Genomic DNA, 24,525 nt, shown 5'->3' with positions numbered 1-24,525 from the left:
AAACCAAATGTATCCGAACCAAATGAAACCAAAAACTACGAAGTAATATGTATTCGAACCCAGATTTGTATGGAAAAATTGATTTTAATGGTCCCAACTTTCGGCCATCCGCTAAAAATAGTCTCACCTTTTGATTATTCCATAATGGACTCAACTTTAGGAGATTCTTCCCAAAATGGTCCTAAACCTCAAATGAGCAGGTTAACCAGTTACTAAAGTCATGTGTCGCAATTATGTTGATTTTTTTTTAATAAAAAAATGAGACAAACTCTTATCTCATATTGGCGGTCGGCGTGGCCCAGAAGAAAAAGATAGAGAAGGTGGAGCTCGTGGTGGAGAAGGAAAGAAGGATATAAAAGGTGGTGGTCATGGTAGCTTTACAAGCTAGGGTGGTGGGTGGTTTATGGTCATGAGAAAAAAAGCCAAAATGAGGTGATTTGATTATGGTCAGGAAAGTGGCTAAAAGGATCAATGGTTAAGGGGTGTATGGGAGGCAATTGGACTTGAGGGTGGCTTAGTAAGGGACCATTTTGAAAAGAATCCATAAAAGTTGAACCCATCATAAGATAATCAGAAGGTGGGACAGTTTACGGCGGATGGCTAAAAGTTGGGGTTGTTAAAATCAATTATTCCAATTTGTACAGCCTAAACCAATTTGTACTACACCGAATAGAATCATCAACTTCATTTTCTCGGCACTCCTCCGAGTTCTCAGTAAAAGCGATTCCCCTTCACTCAAGAGGGCACTCCGAGGCGTTCAAACTCGTGGATTCCGAGAATCTGATAATGGGTATACTTCGAATTTTACTTTCTTGCGACCCCTTTTCACCCAATTCAATTTTACAATTCATTGGAAGATAATTGATAATGGGTATACTTTGAATTCTCTGGTTGCAGAAGAAGGAGATTCAAAGAAAAGTAGAATGAAGGAAATGGAAGGAATAGCATCTATAGCACTTTTGGCATGTGGGTCCATCTCTGGTCACTTCATCCGTCTTCCTCATTCTACTTGCTATGGTCTCCATGGCATTGGTTTATCTCTTTCCCTTTCTTTCTCTTAACTGCTTTTATTATTTAAATTCATTTACTTGCTTTAATAATGTTGGGTAGAGTAATAGTTGTGAATTGTTGCTCGACTCTTCATTTAATCTTAAGTATTCGTGTCGGATTTTTGACACTTGGGGATGGTATGGACACTGATTGTTTTTTCAAAATAGCCGAGTCGGACATGGGACATGAATTTGTATCAGTAGTCTAATTCTAATAGTGTTCATTGTTCAGAATTGTGTAAATTAAAACTGCAACTTTGATTTTGATTGGAAAAATCTGTAAGGGTTTTTTAGTTTCCTTGCTTGCTTGTCCCTAGATGAGAGGAAAATGTAGAGTGATGGCATTCCCCTAGATTATTGCACCTTACTTTTTTAGAAAACTATATATAGTATGCATCTAGTTTGTCGCGTAAGTTATGTACGAAGTATGATGTTTCATACATTCTGGTTCATAAGGTTTCACCTGTTTTTTTGGTCCCTTTTCTTACATTTAGAGAGAGGGTGATTCACACCTTATGTGGTGAACTTGGTTATTAGATGCTACTTCCGAAAATTTAATTATTACGATATTACTACCTTTGCTGGGCTTTGGTTGTCATATTGGTACTTCAAACTGTATTATCAAAGTGATGTACATATTGGATGGAGGGAATAAAATCATTGCAACTTTGCAAGAAAAAGTGTGATGAGATTTTGGATTTCTGTCATATTGGAGAATTGCGTTTGTTTTTCTCGTTATGACAACTTATACATGTCACTAGTAGTCATGTACTATTTGCATGACTAGTAGCTGTTAGCTATGTATGGCATTTTCCACCCACTCATAACAAAAGCTCACCTCGTTAACTTGTTCTTCCCGACTCAGCCCATACTTTGCACATAGTTCCTGGTTAGCAATGTAATTAAGGCTATTTCCTATATGGATCTTCCCCAAGAAGCATGGTTAGAAGCGAAGAGCTGTTTCCCTCTTGCTTCCTTCGAAATACAATATTTCTCTTGTGATTTTTGATTTCACTCTTGTACCATTCTAATTGCAAAATCCTGCTTGCTATTTGAAGCTGACGTGGTATTGGTAATGCTTTGTTTCAATTTTATGCTTGTGCATACCACCATGTTTAGTACACAACACCCATGTTGCACATGGAAATCCTATCAAAATGAAGTACTGCTAGAGGAGTTGTTCATGAGAGAACAACAAGAACATTTGATCTGTATATCCTGCTTCTTTCCCTTATTTGTTAATATTTCAATGCTGTATGAAGTAATAATGAAAGTTTTAATCAACTGGTTATATGTAATGAGATTCCTATGAATTGTGGATGTTGTTCGTGGTGCTCTATGCCCTTATCATGTTTTATTCTATCCCTTACCCAATTTACTGTTATCTTGTACAATTCTCTAAACTTGAGCTGTCTTTGTACCACTTGACATTGATTGTGTCTCTGGTTTGGTCAGAACTCGCATGTGAAAGAGAGTGCAGTAGAGGTGATGACTATCGTTTGATCAAGCTCAATATTGTTGATTTCGCTGTAATAATCCCTAGAATACTCTCTATTTGATATCACTTTCTTACCTTGTAGTTGTATGTCACTCTCATTATCGTTTGATGAAATACTACATGACAGACTAAAAAAGAAGCAACTGTGGTTGTGGAATGCAAAGGACATGATGCCGCAAGGTTTAAGAATGCTGAACATGTACATGGGTAAGCTGTTTCAAAAGTACCTTAGTGATGTATTTTTTCGTTTTGGTAGGAACATGAGTGGACTTTATTAATTTATTTATTTTGGTTAAAATCCTTTCTAAGATGTGTTACTTTTGCCAATTGTTTTTTTCTATTTATCAAAGATGTAGTGCTCTTTAATGATGGTTAGGAAGGTCCACTATTTTTATTGACTCGTGTTATATTCTGCCCTCATTGCTTCAAAATGCAACTCTGAGCTTGATTTTTCATGTGATGATGATAAAGCTCCATCTGATGTATGACACGAATTTCATTGAATCAATTTGGAGAACTAATGCTTTGTTTTCCTCTACAGCATAGTTTGCATGCTCTTAGTTTATACGTAACTACTAACATGTATTTCTTTTTTGTACTTGGTTTGTAGACAGCTGGGGGAAAGATATCACTAATGAAGTTGAGCAGAAGCAAACAAAAAGCAAGATCATAGTCTCCTTCGAGTGTGAGGCACTCAAAGCTGATAAAGCAGCAGAAGATCACATAAGGCAATATATGCCGAAATTGGCAGGCATGGATGCTGTTGGTAAGTGGTACATTTTTAAATTTTGGGCATATCAAACTTTTTAGGTTGGTGTCTGTTTAGTTGTTTGGCTAGTGAATGATAAATATCATAAATTATGATGTAAGGCAAAATTGGCTAGAACAACACAAACTATAGTTCGGGTGTGGTCAACAACACAACCTTTAGGTGGAGCAATCAACAACACAACCTTTAGGTGGAGCAATCAACAACACAACCTTTTGGGGGTGGGTCTGGTTATTGGCATGAATTATTTCCGGCATCAAAAATCCCACTGGAAACACGTAATGTCCTATTTTTTTTATATTTATTTTTTTAAAAGTTAAATCAACCCCCTCACGTGACCATAGTCACACTATGTAATTCGGCTTTAAGTTGGTTTTTTTTTTTTCATCTTCTAATTATTTTTATACTATAGTCACCAAGGCGCATTGAGGTGCACACAGTTGTTTTTATTGTTTATTATATGCGACTCACTTCAATGAGGCGCGCCTTAGGCGCAAGGAACTCTGAAACGCCTTGGTACGCCTTGAGCCTTTTTATACTTAAAAGTGTACTCTTCTAGAGCCTCCTCCAAAACTCAGAGTGGCTGCTCCTCTGGATTTCTAAGAGATCCCAGTATCCAGATTTAAAAGTGTAGGTTCCATTCTTGGTTAGGGCCCAAGAGTATCTATCCTCACCCTCAAGAGACGGAATGTAGGTTGCCAAGACCTCCCTTGTGTCTTCTTGGCTTCTTGCTGGAAGTATTTCCAGATTAAATTCGCATTCCAACTTCTATTATCTGTAAATAACTCGCAGACTCTTTGTGGTTTTGGCTGTTGGGATTGCTCCTTCCGAGTAACTCTTTACTTACCCATCCACATATCTGGTTCAACATGAATATTTCTACCATTTCCAATTCTACATCCTATCCCCATTTTGAGTGCATTAACTGCCCTCAATATACTCCTTGCTGTCCATGAACTCCTTGCGGGTACTCGTCCTGATCCGCATTGTATTTTCCTTTGAAGATTCTACTAGCTAGAAGGCTAGGATCATTGTTGAATCTCCACCTATGTTTTGCCAGTAGGCTTATATTTTATGCTTCTAGGTTCCTCATAACCAGGCCCCCTACCAACTTATGACAGAATAGGACCTCTCTCTTCCTCCAATAAATGAGCTTCTGTGATGTGGACGAGGCCCACCAGAATTTGAGTAAGGCTGAAGTTAATGACTTTTGAACAAATTTTGGCCCCCCAATAAATAGAGAAGATATGTTGTGCCATAGCAACTTGAATTCTGTTTATGAGGATTAGCTTTCCTGATTGGGGATAGCATTGAGTACTTCCATGAGGATATTTTTTGATTCACCTTGTCCATCACCTGCTGGAATTTGGTGGAGGATCGTCCATCCACATCCATCGGGCCACCTAAGTAGGAACCCAACTCCATTGTGCTTTTGACTTTGAGTGGTTGCCTCATCAGCCTCAGAAATCGTGATGGGGTATAAGGGGCTAAAAAGGATCAAGGAGTTTTGTAGATTTATTACTTCTCCAGATATAGAGTAGAACTCATCAAGGGTTTGTTTCAGCAGTCTGCAAGATTGTGGGGTGGCCTTAAAGCAAAATAAGGCATCATCTGCAAAAAATAAATGGCTTACTGAAGAGCTCATTTTGCTTTCTACCTTGTCAACTTCTTTTTCCTTTTGAGGAGCAGATTTTCCTGGATAGCTTTTCCATTATAATTATAAAGAGGTAGGGGGAAAGGGGACCCACTTTTCGTAATCCCGTTTGAGGCTTGAAGAACTCACTTGGCTCTCCATTCACTAAAACCGCATATGAAACAGATAAGATACATTGGTAATCCATTTTCTCCATATCTCAGGGAACTTCATCTTAGTAACGACTTTGATCAAGAAATCCCATTTTACCCTATCATACGCCTTGCTAAGATTGATCTTTAGGATACTTTCATAAAACAATTATCCACCATTAGTCGCCCAGGAACATATGCATGATAGAAATCATAAAAAAAAATCAAGGAGAACACTTTTTAGCCGATTCACCATGCACTTTCAAATGATCTTATACGCTGAGTTACACAAACTAAGTGGCTGAAAGTCCCCCGCTGTTTAAGGTTGGTCTACCTTAGGAGTCAGGGCAATGAATGTTCAGTGCGTCTCAGAAACCATGAAGCCTTTTGAGAAGAAGTGTGTTACTGCCCTGATTACATCTGACTTGATGGAGTCCCAATTTTGGCGACTTAAGGGGATATGGAACAAATGCTGCAGCTTTGATCCCTTCCTCTCTAAATGGATGTAGCAAGAAATTACATTGGTTATCCGACAGTGAGGGAAGATCATCAAACCAGTCCTCCAAATTGTTTGGTTGCTCAGCCATATTCCCTTTGAACAAAGATGCGAAAGATTCTAAGAAAAGCTTACGTATCTCTTCCTTTCCATGCGTCCAATTGGCTTTACCATTAAGGCTCTAATTTCCATTCTGCATGCCCTTGACTTTACACTTTTGAAGAAAAAAGATGTGCTTTGGTTCCCAAATGCATCCCACCTTGATTTCGACCTTTGCCTCCAATACCACCATTTCTTCTCGATCCCCCCCTCTAACTCCTGTCTACACTTGATCTCCTGGGCTGACTTGTATTGCCATTCTAAATTATCAGCGACTGTCCCAGTTAAGGTCCATCTTAGCTTCATAATCAAGGCACCAGTCCGTCACTCGAGAGAGTGTACTTTTTAATCCTTCTCTGCACTTGGAACAAAGGTGACCCTGAAACAGGTTCAGACCATGCCTCATGGACCAATTCTTTAATCTTGGGGATATTGATGCACCACGCTTTCATCTTATAAGGCGTACATTTTTTTTCTTTCGAGGGCGAGGGTTCTAGAATGATGGGACCATCATCCGAAAGTAAGATTGGTAGGTTCCAAACAATAGCATCAGAATATACACGACTCCATTCATCATTTGTGTAAGCTCTATCCAGCTGATCATAGTTAGGATTTGAGACTCTATTGTTGCACCAAGTTATATATTGATCCCGAAAAGGGTATATGAGATATGGCCAATTGGATCTTCCAATCAAGAAAGTTGCTTAACCTAGTGCTGATCTTATTGCCTCCTAAATTTTGATCTAGTGATTTAACTTGGTTGAAATCCCCTATTAGAAGAAATGGTCCTTGATATTGTAGCATGAGCTCCTTTGAAGAGGACTCAATCTCATCATTCCAAAACTTAATTGTCGATGTCTCCTAACAATACTCCTGAATGAATCTGACTTCTTGAATCTACCTCCCTCTGCTCTCACTCCTTTTTCATTGCCATGTTTACCTTTTGTAACGCATTATAATTTTATCATTCGGCAATGTTAATGCTATTCTATGACTTATTTTTCTTAGAAAAGAGGCATCAAGTGTCTCATTCACAGCATTTAGACCAAATCCTTTCATACTTTTACAGTGAATCCAACAGAGCAAATGTTACAGTTTGATGTGAAATGAACTATATTGTATATAATGGTGAAGTCTTTATGATTACTTATTTATTTTATTTTGTTTCAGTTAACACTGGAAAGATGACCATTACGGGTTTGGACTTCAATGAAGAAGATGATGATGAAACTGAGGATGAACTGGATCTTTGATATTACCAGACTTGGAATGGATTCTGCATATGAGTAATTCAGCAAGAACATAGCTCTGTCTATTAGATTCATGATCATAATGCAATGTAAATAGTTGCTTGACTTCTTTTCTTCAGTTTTTAGCTGCTAGTGCTACAAATGTTAACTGACTGAATAATGGTAGTCTAATTTAACTATATATCCAGTGTTCTTGTTGGTTACATATTTATTTGCATGAACATACATAATTATGTGGGTATGAATGAGTTAGACATGTTTTGACTTTTGCATATTTATACTCTACTTTGATTCTACTGTGATTTATAATCGAAGGGAAAATCATGGTAAATAAGGAATTTTGTTAGATTCGTATTAATATATTTTTTCAAAATACCTTTTTATTTTTGTATAATTTTAGTTATATAGTCAAAGAATTCAATGGTTAAGTTTATGTACTGCATTAAAAAATAAGAAAAATTGTCAGAAACCACCTTTTATAACTACTTTTTTGTAAAAAAACATCTTATTAAAATTTTCTTGTATAAACACACCTAAAACTAGATTTTTTTTTTTTCGCGAAATAACACCTTTACCCGATTTTAGAGCTTTGACCTTGTTTTCCGGTGTTGACCCTCACGTGAGGGTCACATGCTCAACCCCTCCCTCCTCAAAACCACCAAAACCGTAGCCTAACCACCTAGCCGCCACTAGAACCACCTCTCAGCCGCCGACGCCACCACCATCAACATAGCCGCCATCACCACCTACCTAAATCACTCTAAACCCGCTGAATAAATCTCTTTTTTTTTTTTTACCTTTTTCCTCTTCCAATTAGACTCTCACTCCTCTATTCTTTCTAGCAACCCTTGAATTTTTTTTTCAATTGAAGGGAAAACTTCATTGTTTTGCTCGAATTGCTGCAAAGAACAACCTCAAATAATCTAATTTTGAGGTAGGTAAGTTGTTAATGTTAATAAAATTGATTCTTTGTTGTTAATTTTGTTGATTTTTAATTTATCTTAGATCTAGTGTTTCCAATTTTTTTTTTTTTTTTGGGGGAGGGGGGGAGGACTACTACCTATCCTTTTCTCTCTCTCTATTTGTTTTTGGAGGAGTACACTTTTCCGGGTGAATTTGGGTAGTTTAGGGTGGGACGTGGGTGGTTGTAGAGGTGGGTGAGGATTTTTGCGGGTGGGTTTAAAGTGATTTGGATGGGCGGTGATGGCAGCTAGGTTGATGGGTGGTGATGTCGGCGGCTGAGAGGTGGCTCTAGGTGGTGGCGTCAGCGGTTGGGGCTGGCTATGCTATAGTGACCCTCACATGAGGGTCAACGCCGGAAAACAGGGTCAATGTCCTGAAACTGATCTAAAGTGTTAACTTGCAAAAAAAATCTAATTTTAAGTGTGCTTTACAAGAATTTTTTTATAAAATATTTTTTTCACAAAAAGAGTGTTATAAAAGGCGGTTTCTTACAATTTTTCCTAAAATATAATACATTTAAAAAGACTTTGCAAATATTAAGCATGGCCTGGTTTAGTGATTTTATATTTCACATTTTGGTCTCCATGAATTTGCAGGTCCTCTAACTTGGGGAATTTTAAGATTGAGACTCATGTGCTCTTCCCTTGCCATCGAGGATTCCATACCAACGAAAATCACATGTAAATACAACTTGATACTTTGTGAGATCTTGTAACATTGATCTTGATTTTTAGTTTTTATTTATCAAATTTTATATTATCACAAATTCTTAATTACGTATTTAGAGATATTGTTATTATTATATTGCAATGAAAACTATGCAAATTGTAAATGAGACTATCAAAATGAGACGAAGAGACTATGTTCTTAGAATATTTTTTAATGTTATCATCATAATTTATGTTTAATTCAAGATATGTGACTAAGTACATATAAAAATTGTACTACCCCCATTTCATATATTTTACAACTTTTGTCAAAAATAGATGCTACATATTATTTGCAACTAATATTTTCTTTTCTTTTTAGGTTGTTATTTCTTTCTATCTCTCTTCTCATCACATGCATTCCTATTTTATCTCTTTCTATTTTACACTCATAAACAAATTTTGTCTACGAGTCCATACATCCTTCAAAGTTGTAAAAAATGTGAAACATACTTAGTACGTAAATTAGATGATCAAGAGAGACACCTCTCAACTAGAGTATTACAAATGAATATTTTTTCTTAACCATAAAAGAACCATCGTTCAAAATAACGCTAATATAATATATTATTCATGGGAAAAAAAATGATAAGGTTACATTTGTCGTTTTCAATAATTTCCACTTTTTTTTTTTTTGAAACGACCAATAATTTCCACTTGGCAAAGGAATATAGGTACATAATCCAAAACAGAAAAAACACAAGTCATAAAATGAATTTAAGGTGGAAATTGGACGGTCTATTAAATATGCAAGGAGGAAAATGTTGAAAAACATAATCTTTAAGCTAACTCATTTGTGGCTAAGCTGATGCCTATTACCTCAGAACCTTACCCACTCATGATTCAAATGGCCAAGAATTTTCAAACAATTCATATCACATATTATCTTAAAAAAATTTCAACTAGTGAACATAAATTTTTTAAGGAATCTAACACAAATATTTTCACTACTTCACTAGTATAAATAGTACTTGTATAGTTGAACATAAGCATCACTCTAAGAAAAAAAAAAAGTTAGAAAAAAAAAAGGAAGGGGAAGAGAAATGGCTTCTAGCTTGATGTCCAATGCTGCCTCGGCAGTCGCCTCGGCTGGCAGTGTTCAGGCCAACATGGTGGCTCCATTCAATGGGTTGAAGTCTACTTCAGCTTTCCCTGTTAGCAGGAAGAACAACGTCGACATTACTTCCCTTGCTAGCAACGGTGGAAGAGTGCAATGTATGCAAGTATGGCCACCAATTGGCAAGAAGAAGTTCGAGACTTTGTCTTACCTCCCACCACTTTCCCCCGAGTCATTGCTTGGTGAAATCCAATACCTTCTTAACAATGGATGGGTTCCTTGCTTAGAGTTCGAGACTGAAGTAAGCTCCATTATACTCCGTCTTTTAAAATTACACTAGTTTTTAGGCTTATACATCGAGTTACCGCATTAATTTCATGATTGAAATCATTATTTTATTAATTTTAATATAATGACAAATAATATGGTAATAGTTTAGTGGCTTACACAATACTTTCAAAACTTAAGGTCTTGGGATTAAATCTTGTACAAGCATATTTAACTTTAAGCGCGTGAATAAAAGACTCGATTGATTGAGAAAGGTGTCATGTGGCACCAAATTAAAGTTCTTTAGAAATTCTTTTTTTATATATATAGTATAGATTAGGAATTCCCCTCGTATAGTTTTAGTCTTAGATCATAATAATATTACACTTAGCTAACATATATTTGTTATTTTGTGTAGCACGGATTTGTGTACCGTGAGAACCACAGGTCACCGGGGTACTATGATGGACGCTACTGGACCATGTGGAAACTACCCATGTTCGGGTGCACTGACCCAACACAAGTGGTGAACGAGCTCGAGGAGGCCAAGAAGGCTTACCCTAATGCCTTCATTAGGATCATCGGGTTTGACAGTTTCCGTCAAGTGCAATGCATCAGTTTCATTGCCTACAAGCCCCCAGGCTATTAATTACTAAAGATCATATGATCAATAAATACTTTGTTTGTGAAGCAGGCTTGTGTTTTTATTTAAGTTTAGTAGTTGTGTTTGTAATGACTTTTCCTAATTTTAATGGAATTATATGCAACTATGTATGTTTCATTTAGAGTGAAGTGATTGTTCTTATAATTGAATGGAAATTTCCCTTGTTTTAAAGTGTGCTAGTTTATCAAGTTTTCACACTATTTAGCAATTGGAATCCATGCAAATTATTTTACATGAATTAGTCAAACAAATTAATTTCTTACAAATTTGATCCCTTCAAATTAGACATACTTACATTATAAAACAACTTAATTGGGTAACACCTACAAGATTGTACATCTTTGTTTGTCTTTTTTCTTTCTAATGAACTTGAAATTATTTATACTTAAATTAAACTTGGATATTAAAAAGTGAAACTACAACCGTATGTTGTTATGTTTGCATTAGTTTAACAAAACTATGGAAATCACAAAATGTAGTTTTCAAATTTTTTGTTGTAGATTGTCAAAATCAATAAGTATGGATAATATTTTTTTATAAGCCAACCTAAATCATATAAATATAAATTCTAATACCGATATAGTCATAACAAATAAGCCCGTAAAATTAAAAAAAAAAAAAAATGCTGTGCTTACCATGGGAACTCCAAATTAGATTTTGTATCTACATATGGATCCATCTTTTTAGGCTATGCCATGTTAACATGTACAAGTTCAAACTGAATAAGTGTTGCATGGATCAAAATTTATTTGCAAAAATATTAGAAAAAAAGTTAAAAACAAGAATAGAGAATTAAACCTTTTTCTAATGGATTTGCTCTAACCCAAAATTCCTTGAACTAATTTTAACCTGATCTGAATCAATACAACCGAAAATTGATGTTTTTAAAAATGATTAGTGTATTGCATATTGGCAATAGATTGAAAACAACCTTATTATCATCTCTAAATATTTCCTTTGTTCGTCTTAGCCTTTAATTACTTTAGTCATCAACAACTCTAAGAATGAATAAAATGAAAGCATTACTCAACAAAGAAAGGAAAAAGATCATGATAAAGGTGTGCATAAGAAAGAAAAAGTTGTGGACATTGAGTGAGAGAGTAATCGCAATTCGCAAGAGGTTGAGAAAGGAAGAGGAGGAGAAAAAATTTGGTATATTTGTTGTGCCATTATACAGGAATTTAATAGTAGTAATATTAGTATTGGACCATTAATTATTTAATTGGTACACAAGACTTGGCCTAGAAAAAGGGCATCTCAAAATCATAAAGTTGTACCCTTTTTCTTTCCTTCCTCAGGAGTTTAACCCATTAATTTGAACCAGTTTGACTTGTGGTCTGGCTCAACGGAGCCTTCTCCTTTAAAAAAAAAAAAAAGTTATAGGTAATATGTAACTTCCATAGAAGATGCTCCTTAAAAAAATTAGAAAGTATGGTAACTAAAAAAAAAAAAAAAAAACCGAATGAAAAAAGCAAGTGTGGCAATCAATTAGTCGAAAACAGAGAGAATAACCAAGTGGTTAAATTAGCTAATTTAAGAGTGTTGTATAACCCGTTTGTAAAAGTTACTCAAGGGGCATTCCTCCGTCATAGAGCATCTCTCTACACTCTCTAGAGTCCGAAGACTGAGTATAACCATTAATCTCATGTTTAGTCCCTTATTGTGCTACGCAATTAATACTTACAATGTTACTTGCACTGTGAGTCTGTGATTGTTAGTTGTTTTTGTTTGCTTTATTTCAAAAATGGATCAACACAATCATAAGCTAAAAGTGCAGGGAACTGAACATGAAAATAATTATTTAGAATGATATTCATGCAGCTATGAATATGAAAATAACTGAACAAGAAATGATGCAGATGCAGATGCATCTGAGATACATTATGAATTATACAATGTACAAACAAATTTAATACACTATTTTCCCGATGGACTTTTTTAAGTCAGTGAAATCAACCAGTGAAGATACCTGGAACTGCGTTCCTTCCACGACTGTCAGCTTGTCCCAGAGTTTTGAGTGATACACAGATCCCAGATGTTAAGAAATATTCCTTCAGTTGGCTAATTTTAGACCCAGCATTAAAATGGAACCAAGCTTCTTCCAAGTCTCCAACAAATTTGAGAGTCCAGCAACGCAAATATTCACCGCCATAGTTCATCTAGTTCGAAAAATAGGCAAGGCCACAGGCCCATCAGTCAGCATAAATACTGAAAACAGAGCTGAATACTTGGCTTCCAATACAATTAAAGCAAATTCCAAATGAGTCATTTTGCATTTAACACAAGTCTAGAGTTAAAAATAAAACGAAGGGCAAAACTCAAACCACAAGACTATATGATGTAACATTTTCTGTCAGCAGAGACTTCTGAAACACTTGCTAACAATATATAATGGTTGGAGAAATGGAGAATAGCAAATCAACAGGAGATCAAAATTTAACTGGGAGCAAGAATTGCAACTGATCGATTGAGACTTTGTAATAATGTATTATTTTGGCTGGACAAATAACATTGCTCATCTCCTACAGACTTCATAGTCCCTAAATAGAGGTGAATTCAATATTCTGGAAAAAATAGAAACAATAATTCAATATCTTTTGCCTACAAAATACAAATAGAACAAGGTCTCAAGCTATAGGTTTATTGAGAGAGATTATAAGAAAAAAAAACGGCCATCCCAAAAATAAAAGAATCCATGATGGGAAGAACTAGTTAGTCATATAACAAGATGTATCCAAAGAGTTTCTGAACGTTTTCAAAATGGGAAAATATAAATTGATGTTTGTCCTAACTACTAACAACATTCTATAAGAAGCCTAAACTTTCAATTACCAAGAAAAATAACTTTTCTTTCCTTTTTTCCCCACTATTTTTCTTCGTCTCCTTTCACCTCTTTGGCAATTAACACCCACTATCATAGTCACTCTCCCACAGCACAAACACCTCTTTCTCTCTCTCTCTCTCTCTCTCTCTCTCTCTCTCTCTCTCTCTCTCTCTCTCTCTCTCTCTCTCTCTCTCTCTCTCTCTCTCTCTCTTTCTCAACACCCATTATCGTTGTCCCTCTCCCACAGTACAAACACCACCCAACAGGCCAGCACAACACAGGGTTTTGGGCAACACACTCTTCTAATTTAACACCTAAAAACTGTTTAAAGAAGAATGACTATAGTAGGGACTACTAAAATCAATTCAAATGGGATAGGCTAGATTTTCATTCAAAGCTATTAATAATAAAAGAGTAAGATAGTTTGTGACTCCATAGCTTACCATACCAAGACCCTAATGACTATCTAATAATTACCATACCAAGTTTACATAAAAGCTAATAAGATTATCTCACAAGCAAAAAAAGGGTAGAAACATGGGTTAGAAAGTTCAAATCACAACTAATGATAAGTTTAGATAACTCAAATAGTAGATAAGTCAAATAAGTTTATGAGATAACTTGACAATCCACTTGGCTATGGATACTTCAGTATCAATAAAACAAGGGACTATCAATACTCATATACATACATGCATAGCAAAGGAAAGTACCCTTGTCCAAATTAAATGTCCCAATCAAAATTAGGCTCACTCATAACCAAGTCACTGAATCGTCAAGCTTAGAATTTTCCTTGACAGATTCTCAGACCCTTTCCCAAATCTGGTAGCACAATTTTCAGGTAAAAAAAACACACATGTTTGCAACACAAATGGAGAACACGCTTGAGGATGTCTTTGTCAAACTTAACACCATGATAAAAGTTTTTTTTCAAAGATAATAGACAATTTAATTTCCAAATTATTGAACCTGACATTTACATTTAATTTAGATTTTGCAGATACTATATCTAACTAAAAATGGACATAAGACACTTCAATGTCCAGTTTATACTCTCTAAAATCACATGCCCAAACTATTCTCCCATCAATTTCTTCCTCTCTTACCAATGAGTGATCAATCTACCAAGAGATAACCATATAAATTGTAGTAAAAATGGCCTCTAAATATCGGGACTTTGCATCATTTGCAAAAAATAATCCTCATCTATACAAAGTTGGGATTTTCAATACATGTTGCACCAAGCCACAAAGTGGTTTCACTGATTTACCAAGGTGTCTTTATGAAATCACTTTTAAATCATGAATTCATGTGTGACTTCTTAAACCCCTTTAATCACTAATTGTGTACAAAAGAAATGTACATCAACCCAATTTGTATGCTAACAAATGATACACACCTTGAATCACGTAATGAGGTCTACTAAGATGCTTCATTATCTTTAAATTGGAAAATTAATTAATCACATAATCTATCATCGAATATGGAATATGGTCCGACATACTACCAAGGTTAAAATTGGAATATAGTTCCTAAACATATTGGCATACTATTTGAGAAAGTGATTAGAAAAGGTAAACATATCTATAAAGCTATAAAACTTAACTATAACATAACACTTTTTACTTATCGATTACAAATTATTTCAATTAGTTTGTCCGTTTACCTAGTCCAATATTTTTCTTAAAGTGCGTGCTAAAATGGTGTTTTGAACGTTAATATAACAAAAGAAATATTATTTCAAACACTCTAAAGTATTGATCATTAGAGAAAAAGAAGGGAAAAAAAAAAAAAAAAAAAAAAACCTATACTTCTTCCTTTTAGTTTTAGTTGACAAGTTTGGACTTCTGTCACTATTCACAAATTTTACTTTAACTAGCCTTTTGGATACGGTTTTTTCCTATATTTAAGTGTCCCACTTTCATCAGCACATACGCCAATGCAAAACTTTGACCAATGATGATTTTTAGGCAAAATTGGCCTCAACACTCTCAAGTATGGCTTGGGTGCACCCTTTGCTTAGTGGCCAAAACACCACAAATTAATGACTTGGGTGCAAAGCGCACCTTTAGTGAGTTTTCTGACCACCACTCCCACCAGTAAATTTTTCCGATTTGCGTGCCGAAAAATGTCACATAAAGGTTTCGGGGGTCATTTTAACCCTTAAGGATCCAAATTGAGCTCGAAACAAGCAAAAAAAATATAGGAAAAAAATAGTCATGTACGCTATTTTTTTGCTTGTTTCGAGCTCAATTTGGACCCTTAAATATAGGCAAAAAGTTGATGTGTATAGAACTATAGACTATATATTAAGATTATTTTAACAAGTACCCACGTGATGACATGACTATTTAATCTTATTTATGATTGTAGAAAGCACCAATAGTCAAAATAGTATATGTAAATAGTGCAAAAGTCAATATATAACCATGTTGTCGCACCAATACTTTTTTTTTGGGGGGGGGGGGGGGGGGAGGGAGAGGCATAATTACGTGGGTTCTTGTCAAACTCATCTCAATATGTATTTTCCAAAATATGATTTTTTTTAAATTATTACTTAAAGTGGCTGCTACATTGATACACAAAACGTGTCCCGAAACACGGAACTTACTCGTTCCGGTTCGTGATGGTTCGCGATCTGGTTAGTGTTTGATAGAGTACCCATTTATACGCAAAATAATCTTCTAATTTCTTGAGTTTTTTAGATTTAATTAAAGCTTCAAGTCCCATTAATGGAGGAAAATGAAGAAAGAAGTGAGTAGAAGGAAGAAGGTCATTGATGGCTCTAAATGAGTAAAATAACCCTAACCTAATTTTTAAAACAAAATGGTGGACCCCTCCCTTTTTATCATTTCTTTTTATTATTACTCATAGTTTTTATCGTAGCCATTTTATTAGATCAAATCTAAGCAATTCATTTATTCTGACTAATCTAAACAATAGACATTTTAGCTTAAAAAAATTTGACAAATGAACTATATATATATATATATAAATATATATATATATATATATATATATATATATATATATATATATATATATATATATATATATATATATATATATATATGTTGGATTTTTCCTTCAGTACTTTGCTTCATTCCTCTCCTCCAAAATCCTTCTTGTTCAAATTGTTCCCAAAAAAAAATTAGGTAAAGCAGTCAAACAGGTCATGTCGTGTCGTGTCGGGTTCGTGTCAATATTAAACGGGTTGATAAACCCTTAACCCAAACCTAACCTGCTTATTAAATGGGTTACCTGGTTAACCTTTAACCCGCAACATATTTATTTTATAAAATTTAAAAAAAAACACACACACAATAGAAGGTAAGGGTGAGTTGTGTAAGAATTGAGGGTGGGTAACTAAGGGTAAGTCAAGATTATAAAAGACTTTAGAGCGAAAGAGTAGTAAAATTTGTCGGCCAGCCAAAAAATTTTACCCTCTAAAAGTTTTTACTAAAATATTAATACAACCAAATTATGTAATTAGGAGGGTTAGTAAGATTGGCATAAAAAAAATTCAAGTATAAACATAATATGAAATGGAGGTAGTAATAAACAATGTAAGCTATGAAAACTTTGCACTCGATTTATACAGGCTCGCGAAACAATTCGCTTATGTTCGCTTATAAGCTTACCTATAATTGATTTTAGGGTAGGAATGAGACTTGCCTAAGCTCTAAAAGCTTTTACTAAAATATTTATACTACCAAATTATGTAGTTAGGAGGGTCAGTAAGATTGGCATAAAAAAAATTCAATTATAAACATAATATGAAATGGAGGTAGTAATAAACAATTTAAGCTATGAATTACACTCGATTTATATAGGCTCACGAAACAATTCGCTTATAAACTTACCTTATTTGATTTTAGGGTAGGAATAAGACTTGCCTAATAAAAACCAATTTTAGAAATAGCTAGCTTTTAAAACTTTTTTTTTTTTTTTTCGAAAAAAACTAACTTGAAAACCCAAATAGTTTAGGTATCCAAAACATCCATTTATAGGCCCCACTTTTCGATTTTATGTCTAAATACTAAAAGCAAAAGCACATTATGCCCTTAATACCCTAAGTTGATAGTTAAACTTTCATTCCCAAATTTATAAACCCTATATCCCAAACTTTATAAGCTATAGTTTCTAAATTTACAAAACCAAATCACCCAAATTTATGAGCCCTAAGGCTATGTTTCTCATTTTCCATTGTTTGGTTAGCAAAGGGATGGAAAATAATTTTCCCAAAGGTGGAAGATAGTTCTCCCAAGAGTAGAAATGTTTTCCTTCTAAAGGAAGATATGCCACATTTTCCTACTTGCTCCTTACATCTCGTACCTCTCCTCTCGTCCATCTTCTCCCTTCCACTCCTATTTTCCCTTCCTATATAATTTTTCTCGTAAGGAAACAAACAAAGGAATACTAATTTTACAATTGTGTTTTCCCTTAGAATTATTTTCCATGGAAAATCATTTTAACCAATAAGTCATTTTCTATTAAAACAAAAATGAGCCTTATTCCCAAAATTAATAAAACCTAATTCTATTATAGCTTCATACCATAATTCAATCCCTTAATTCCCATAATTATAAACCCTCAATTGCAACATTTAATCCTAAGTTTGTTTAAAAACACTAAACCCATAAATAGGTATTAAAATCCTATAAATTGATTCAAGAACCCTAAAGGTATACATCTATTCAAGAACCCCTAATTCCCAAAATTAAAACCCTAATCCTCCAAATTTGATAATCAATTTTCTAAATATATTAATTCGAAAGCCTAGGATTAATGAACCAAAGATTGTAATTGTAAGTCATTGAAATTTGAAGCCTTTTCATTTAAAATTTGCTTTGAATTATCATGATCAAGGATATAACATGAATGAATTAAAATAAATTTTAAAAAGGGGTGGGGAGGCTACAAATGAAAATTTTAAACGGAAACCGATAATAGGTAGCGCTAACCAAATTTTTTGGGTTCTTAAGAGTAGTTGTTTTAAAATAAAAAAAATATATTAAAAGCTAATAATTCCAAAAATGGTATTATAATAATTAATACTACCTCGTTTCATAGTATTTGCAAGTTTGGGGTATTATTAGTGAGATTTAAAAATATTCCAAAGCTACAAATAATATGAAACATAGGTAGTTCCTGACAAAAAAATTTACTTCTTATGTTCTTTAAAAAATCCTTATTTGCTCTCACATCATCATGCAGCCTCCTAAAATATTGTACACTACCTTCATGTTACAATAATAAAATAACAGAGGAAGTAGCAAATACCACTACCATATTTAGAATACATATTGTTCATAGCACATCCTAACATATAAGGTTAGAAAATCAATAAAAATCTATTTTTACTTTTTTTATACATTCTTAAAAATCCAGATTGTATGATTATTATTTTACTTTAGGAGATACAGTACTACTACGCAAACTTGTAAATACAATTGACATTCTTCAATAAATTTAAAAATATTTATATTAAGAGCATGTACATTTAGATATATGCTCCTTTAAATTCCACCTTGCTTGTACATATAGGCTTGCTTATCAAAAGCTAGTTTAATTTTGATCTAGATCAAGTTGAGCTCGAATTTAAACTAGCATGAGCTAAGCTAAAAGAAGCAAATTGAAAGCTTGATTAAGCTCGCGATCACATGTATTACTTATTAAATTGGCTCCTACAACTCTACAAGCTCGCTCAACTAGTCAACATCCTTAACCTTAGTGCTTTTAATACATAGAACCCATCTTTCAAAACAAGGATAAAATAATTAGAAGGAAAGTTGATGCCTTGATGGACTAATACTCCCCAATCTACATAGTACTCAAGTAGACGTGAATGGGGGATTCCTCTTATCCCAAATGAACCGATTTCCTCCAAATCTACAACCGAGAAACAAAAAATACTACTCCATCCAAAATTAAATTTTACATTTTTCCTTTTCATTAGTCTTAATTTAGTTTTTACACTTCCTTAATTATTTTAACACGTCTCTCTTTTCACCACTAAAATGTTAGGACTCACTCTCTCTCACGTGTACTTCAAAAGAATCTCACTATTTTCTATCACATCTACTTTTTAAATAAAATAATACCCAATTGTCTTCTTTCACATCTACTTATCCAATAGAATAACGATAAAAAACACATTATCACGAAAAACTATGTGTCATAATAAGTGTAAACATAGATCTAGGACGAAAGGAGTAGTCTTTAATAAAGTCTATTAACATTCTGATATTTTTTTAACATAAAAACTTAACTAAAATTACTAAAATCTACAAGATTCTATGGGTTCTTTCTTATTTTGTGTTATTTAATCATTCATAATTTTAACTCTTTATTTTTACAGTTTTTTAATATACTTCATTTTAATATTTAGGTAATTTTTCTTATTCTTGTACAACCATTATTAGTTCTTTTATTATTAAATTATTGTAAAAATTCAATTTTCAATCAAAATTACTACAACATGAATAGGCCCTGTTCTTTTGAGCTTCTGGGAGGGCAGAGCAGAACAAGAGTTAGTAGAGCAAAGCAGATTTCAGGATAGGATAGCATAGCATAGTAGAGCAAAGCCGAGCCGAAGAGGGTAGATTTCAACATTATTATTAATACTATTATTAGTGTTGTTATTATTATTACTATTATTACAATTATTATTATTATTATTATTATTATTAAGTGCATATACCATTGATTTAAGTGAGTGAAAACATAAATAAATGTGTACCGTATTTAACATATGTTAATAGTATAAAGATAAAAGACAACAGTTTACTTATATTCACTTCACAAAAATTTTAAAATAAAATGATTTAATGAGTAATAATGATTTTACTTATAAATATGTCTTAATTATATATTTTTAACCCTCAAAATAATAATGATATATACAAAATACTCCTTGAAAACAAGCTCTTTTTTTTAATTCTTAAATTGTATGGAAAGATTTGAAAAATAATTCAACTCAATGAACTAACAATCAATGCCCACATAAAATGTTTCTATACATTGTGATTCTAATATCATATGTTTATAAAAAGAAATTGTTATTAATTGTTATTATTATTATTTTTTTTTTTTTTGAAAGAATTGTTATAATTATTAGAAATTATTAATTAATAATATTATTAAATATTAATTCTTAATAGTTTGAATTATTAAATATTATTATTGATAAATATTATTATGATTAATTAAATATTAATTATTATTAATATTAATAATTATTATAATTATTTAAAATAATTAATTATTATCATCAATTCAATATTAATTATTATTATTGAATATTAATTATTATTGTTATTATTAATTATTATTTGAAAATAGAGCAGAGCGCAGCAGGCAAGGCAGAGCAGATTTCTTTCGAGCAGAGAGTGCTCAGAGCAAGGCAGAGCAACTCTAAAGAACGGGACCTTAGAATGGTTGTCCATATAATATATTCGCCCTAATAATTTAGGCAATGTTTAGTTCATCTTATTTTTTCTTTTTTCTGATATGATCTTCACTTATTTTTTTCTAAACTGATTTAATTGCCCAATTTGACTAAAATTTGACCTTATAAGTTATTTGTACGCTAATCCATAAGGAAAAAAAATATCAAAAAGGGTCTTATTAAATTTGCATTACTTTTAAAATATTTCGTATGCAATTTTCATTATTTTTTTACATTACAAAATTAAAGATATAAGAACGAAAAATGGCACATTTATCGATAAAGTAGTTCTTAACCTTTTTTTATTAATCTAAAATAAGTAATCGTAATAAAGTGCTTAAATAAGGTGAACTAAACATAGCCTTACTTGTATTAATGACATGTGCATTTCACAGTTTCTATTTTTTCTAACGGTCTAATCTATTGAAACAAACACAGGAAATCAAGTTAAAAGAACTTCCCAACATGTGTTGTAAGAATGGATGCATATATAGGCATAAGTAAAACAAGTAACTAGTTCAATAGGTACTTTCCAAGAAACAACACCACAATGGTACACCAAAAAAAGACAAAAGGAGCCCATTCATGCCTTGCTCTGCACCTTTTTTTTTTTTTTTTTTGTGAATAAGACCAAACAATTTACATTCATTTCACAATAATAAGTTGAATTAAAGTTCAATTGAAAGAACAAAACCATGTGTTAGTAATTACAGATGAGTCATCCACAAGCTTATAAAAATCTTAAATTCAACAGAAGGTCCTAGCATGGGAAATATACTGTTATTGGATTCAACACACTCTGCCTATCCCAAGTAATTGTCCCCCTTCATCTTATGATCAACCATATTCTATACTTCTATAACCCACTTTGGTCAATAATTGAATACTAATTCAACCAATTTCCTCTTTCCCACCATACTAGCATAAGTTGGGTTAAACCCAATTCAATAATAACACTCCTCAATATTAACAGAAAGTTATGGGCATTATTATATTTAAGACAGGGGTTATTATAACTAATAGGCAAACACAGATCAAAAATTTAAAAAGTACCTGTATTTCATTGGACAATCACTCCAATTCAGATGCGTCCTCGGATTCAGACAAAGGTAAAAGAGTGCAGACCCCTAGCATGTGACCATTAAGACAAACATAATACTCAATTGCATCTTCATAAGCTCCCAACCTGCAACTGGCACTCTGTGGTATCATTTTTGCTTCTTGCATACTCCACAATTTTGCTTTACAATAAGGGCATGATTCTGTAGGGTGTAGTTGTGCTTTTCTCTTGATAAGCAACTTGCGAACTTTGGACATAGAAAAGGACTTAAACATACCCCGAAAAAATCCAATATCCCCATCTTCCCCTTGGTCAAGATGTTCACAGGGATCAGAGACATATAACACATCCGATCTGCACTGTGGCAAAAGAAAACTCTTTCCTGATGTTCGAGAAAACCGGGTTCTGTATACAAAATGACCAGGTATATGAATGTTATTAAACAAGCCACCTTTGCTACAACCTGAACAATAGATAAGCAATTTCCCAAGCGCCCTCCAGCTCCCATCAACACTATGACTACCACTAGAATGCAGATCAATCATCATCTTAGGCGCTCTCGTCTTACAAAACTCTTTCCACAACACTCTCTTTGCAAAATCATCAAACCATTTACAAGCACAAGAGAACGCTGCAATCAATTTAGGGTTCCAATTTAACTGCTGGAAAACAAGGAGGATCACATCTTCTGTTATATGCCCTTTCATACAAGCACAGCTTGCTGAATGCATACACCGATACTGCTTCGATAAAGGCATTTCTTCCAAACCAACCTGCAACATACGAAAAACATGAATTTGGAATCTATAAACAGCACCCAATAAATCTAACGAATGCGAGAAATAGGCCCGTCCCTGAGTCAGAGCACGAGGGACGACCGCCCTGGGTTCGGGGAATAAAGGTCTATTTTCATAGTTCCGTCCTAACATTAAAGGTATATAATCAAAAACCTATGACAAATTAACAATCGAATTTGACTCAATTATCAAATTAGGCACCAAAAATCGCATAAAATTCTTCCCAATATCATCGCAAATAGCGCACAGAAAAATTCTACTAACAAAATCGCTTGCTAAGATTTTTCATAACTGAGTAATCATAACCAACACCTTAGAAGAATCCTAAATTGACTATACTGACAATTTAAATCGACGATTTTGTAAAATTAAACCCTAGATTGTAAAATTGAAATTCGATTATTTTAAGAAAGAAAAAATTCATACCTCAAAAGTCGTTTCAATGGAGGAGAAGAAGCTCAGAAATCGCTTCAATGGAGATTTCAGAGCACGCTTCAATGGTGGTGGTGGGGGGTAGGGGGTGGGATGCAACGTAAAAGTGAAAAAGGGGGAAATGCAAACAATGGAGGAAAATAAACGCATAATTACTCCGTATATCTTAATAAAATCAAACGGTGAGTTCATTCTCATTTTTGTTTAGTTCACCTTAATTTTGCTTATTTAATTTAATTTAATTTAATTTGAATTGATCAGATTTGGTATAATTTGATATGGTTTGATGATTTAATTTAAATTGTAAGATAACTTTTGAAGAAAAAACATATCAAATGGGGTCATTGTTAGATTACTATAATGTATATTTTATGTAAATTTTTGGAAATTTTCACTTTTGCTACACTCAAATACGCCTATTTAACTTTTGCTAACCATCTAAAATTTTATGGAAAATTTGGATTTTGGTACCTCGAAAATGGGGGTAATTGAATTTTAGTACCCATCTAAAATTTTATTTTAAATTGGTACCTCAAAAATGACTAAACTATAGATATCAGTACCTCCGTTAGCATTCTGTCAACTTTGCCGTTAGTGGGTCCCATTATCTAATTCTTTAATAATTTAATTTATTAAAAAAAACATTTAATTAAAAAAAAAACTTAAAAAATAATAATAAAAAAAAAACTTAAAAATAAAAAATAAAAAAAAAACTTAAAAAAAAAAAAAAAAACCCAGCCCTGCCTCCCCACCACCCAGCCCTGCCTCCCCGCCACCCACCCTGCCTCCCCGCGCCGACGCCATCCCCCCACCCAGGCTGCCTCGACATCACCCCTTCCCCCTTTCCCCCAAATCAATTTTTAGGTTTTAGGTTTAAATTTCTGGTTTGTGGGTGGTGGGTTTCGGGGTTCGTGGGTGGTAGGGTGGTGGGTTTCTGGGTTCGTGGGTTGTGGGTGGTGGATTTAGGGGTTCGTGGGTGGTCGGGTTGTGGATTTCGGGGGTTCGTGGGTGGTGGGGTGTGGTGGGTTTTGGGGTTCATGGGGTGGTGGGTTCTTGGGGTTCGTGGGGTTTTCTGGGTTCGGGGTTGTGCCTGGCCGCGGCCGCAGCTGCCGTGGCTGGGATTCGTGCCTGGCCGCGGCGGTAGCAGCTGTGGCTGGGCTTCGTGCCTTGCCGCGGCCGCAGCTGTCGTGGCTGGGCTTCGTGCCTGGCCGCGGCGGCAGCTGCCGTGGCTGGTGGTTTTTTTTTTTTTTTTTTTTTTTTTTTTTTTTTGAAAACTGGTTTTTTTTTTATTTTATTAGTTTTTTTTTTGTTTTTTAATTTTAAAAATGTTTTTTTCTTTTTTTTTAATAATTTAAATT

At 33.9% G+C, this 24,525-nt stretch overlaps 2 protein-coding genes and 1 pseudogene across 3 annotated transcripts; 2 read left to right on the top strand and 1 right to left on the bottom strand.

Annotated features, from left to right (window-relative positions):
* The first annotated feature begins 384 nt into the window (after positions 1 to 384).
* On the top strand, positions 385 to 7,151 carry LOC145584885 (uncharacterized). Its single transcript, XM_081641667.1, has 6 exons — positions 385 to 790; positions 898 to 1,032; positions 2,505 to 2,578; positions 2,675 to 2,754; positions 3,162 to 3,313; positions 6,867 to 7,151. The coding sequence occupies exons 1-6, from the start codon at positions 787 to 789 to the stop codon at positions 6,947 to 6,949; spliced, it is 528 nt and encodes a 175-aa protein (XP_081497793.1). The 5' UTR covers positions 385 to 786; the 3' UTR covers positions 6,950 to 7,151.
* Positions 7,152 to 9,603: 2,452 nt separating this feature from the next.
* On the top strand, positions 9,604 to 10,775 carry LOC145586222 (ribulose bisphosphate carboxylase small subunit, chloroplastic 3-like). The gene is made up of 2 exons (XM_081642999.1): positions 9,604 to 9,974; positions 10,359 to 10,775. The coding sequence occupies exons 1-2, from the start codon at positions 9,660 to 9,662 to the stop codon at positions 10,587 to 10,589; spliced, it is 546 nt and encodes a 181-aa protein (XP_081499125.1). The 5' UTR covers positions 9,604 to 9,659; the 3' UTR covers positions 10,590 to 10,775.
* Positions 10,776 to 12,362: 1,587 nt separating this feature from the next.
* LOC145584884 (EID1-like F-box protein 2 pseudogene) lies at positions 12,363 to 23,268 on the bottom strand (annotated as a pseudogene). The gene is made up of 3 exons (XR_014100438.1): positions 23,162 to 23,268; positions 21,932 to 22,711; positions 12,363 to 12,763 (listed from the first exon to the last, which is right to left on the bottom strand). The product of XR_014100438.1 is annotated as an EID1-like F-box protein 2 pseudogene (transcript).
* Positions 23,269 to 24,525: the final 1,257 nt, after the last annotated feature.

The sequence above is a fragment of the Chenopodium album genome, chromosome 16 (assembly GCF_948465745.1).
Source record: "Chenopodium album chromosome 16, dcCheAlbu1.1, whole genome shotgun sequence".
Taxonomy (NCBI): Eukaryota; Viridiplantae; Streptophyta; class Magnoliopsida; order Caryophyllales; family Amaranthaceae; genus Chenopodium; species Chenopodium album.
This window is presented reverse-complemented; position numbering and strand designations above follow the sequence as displayed.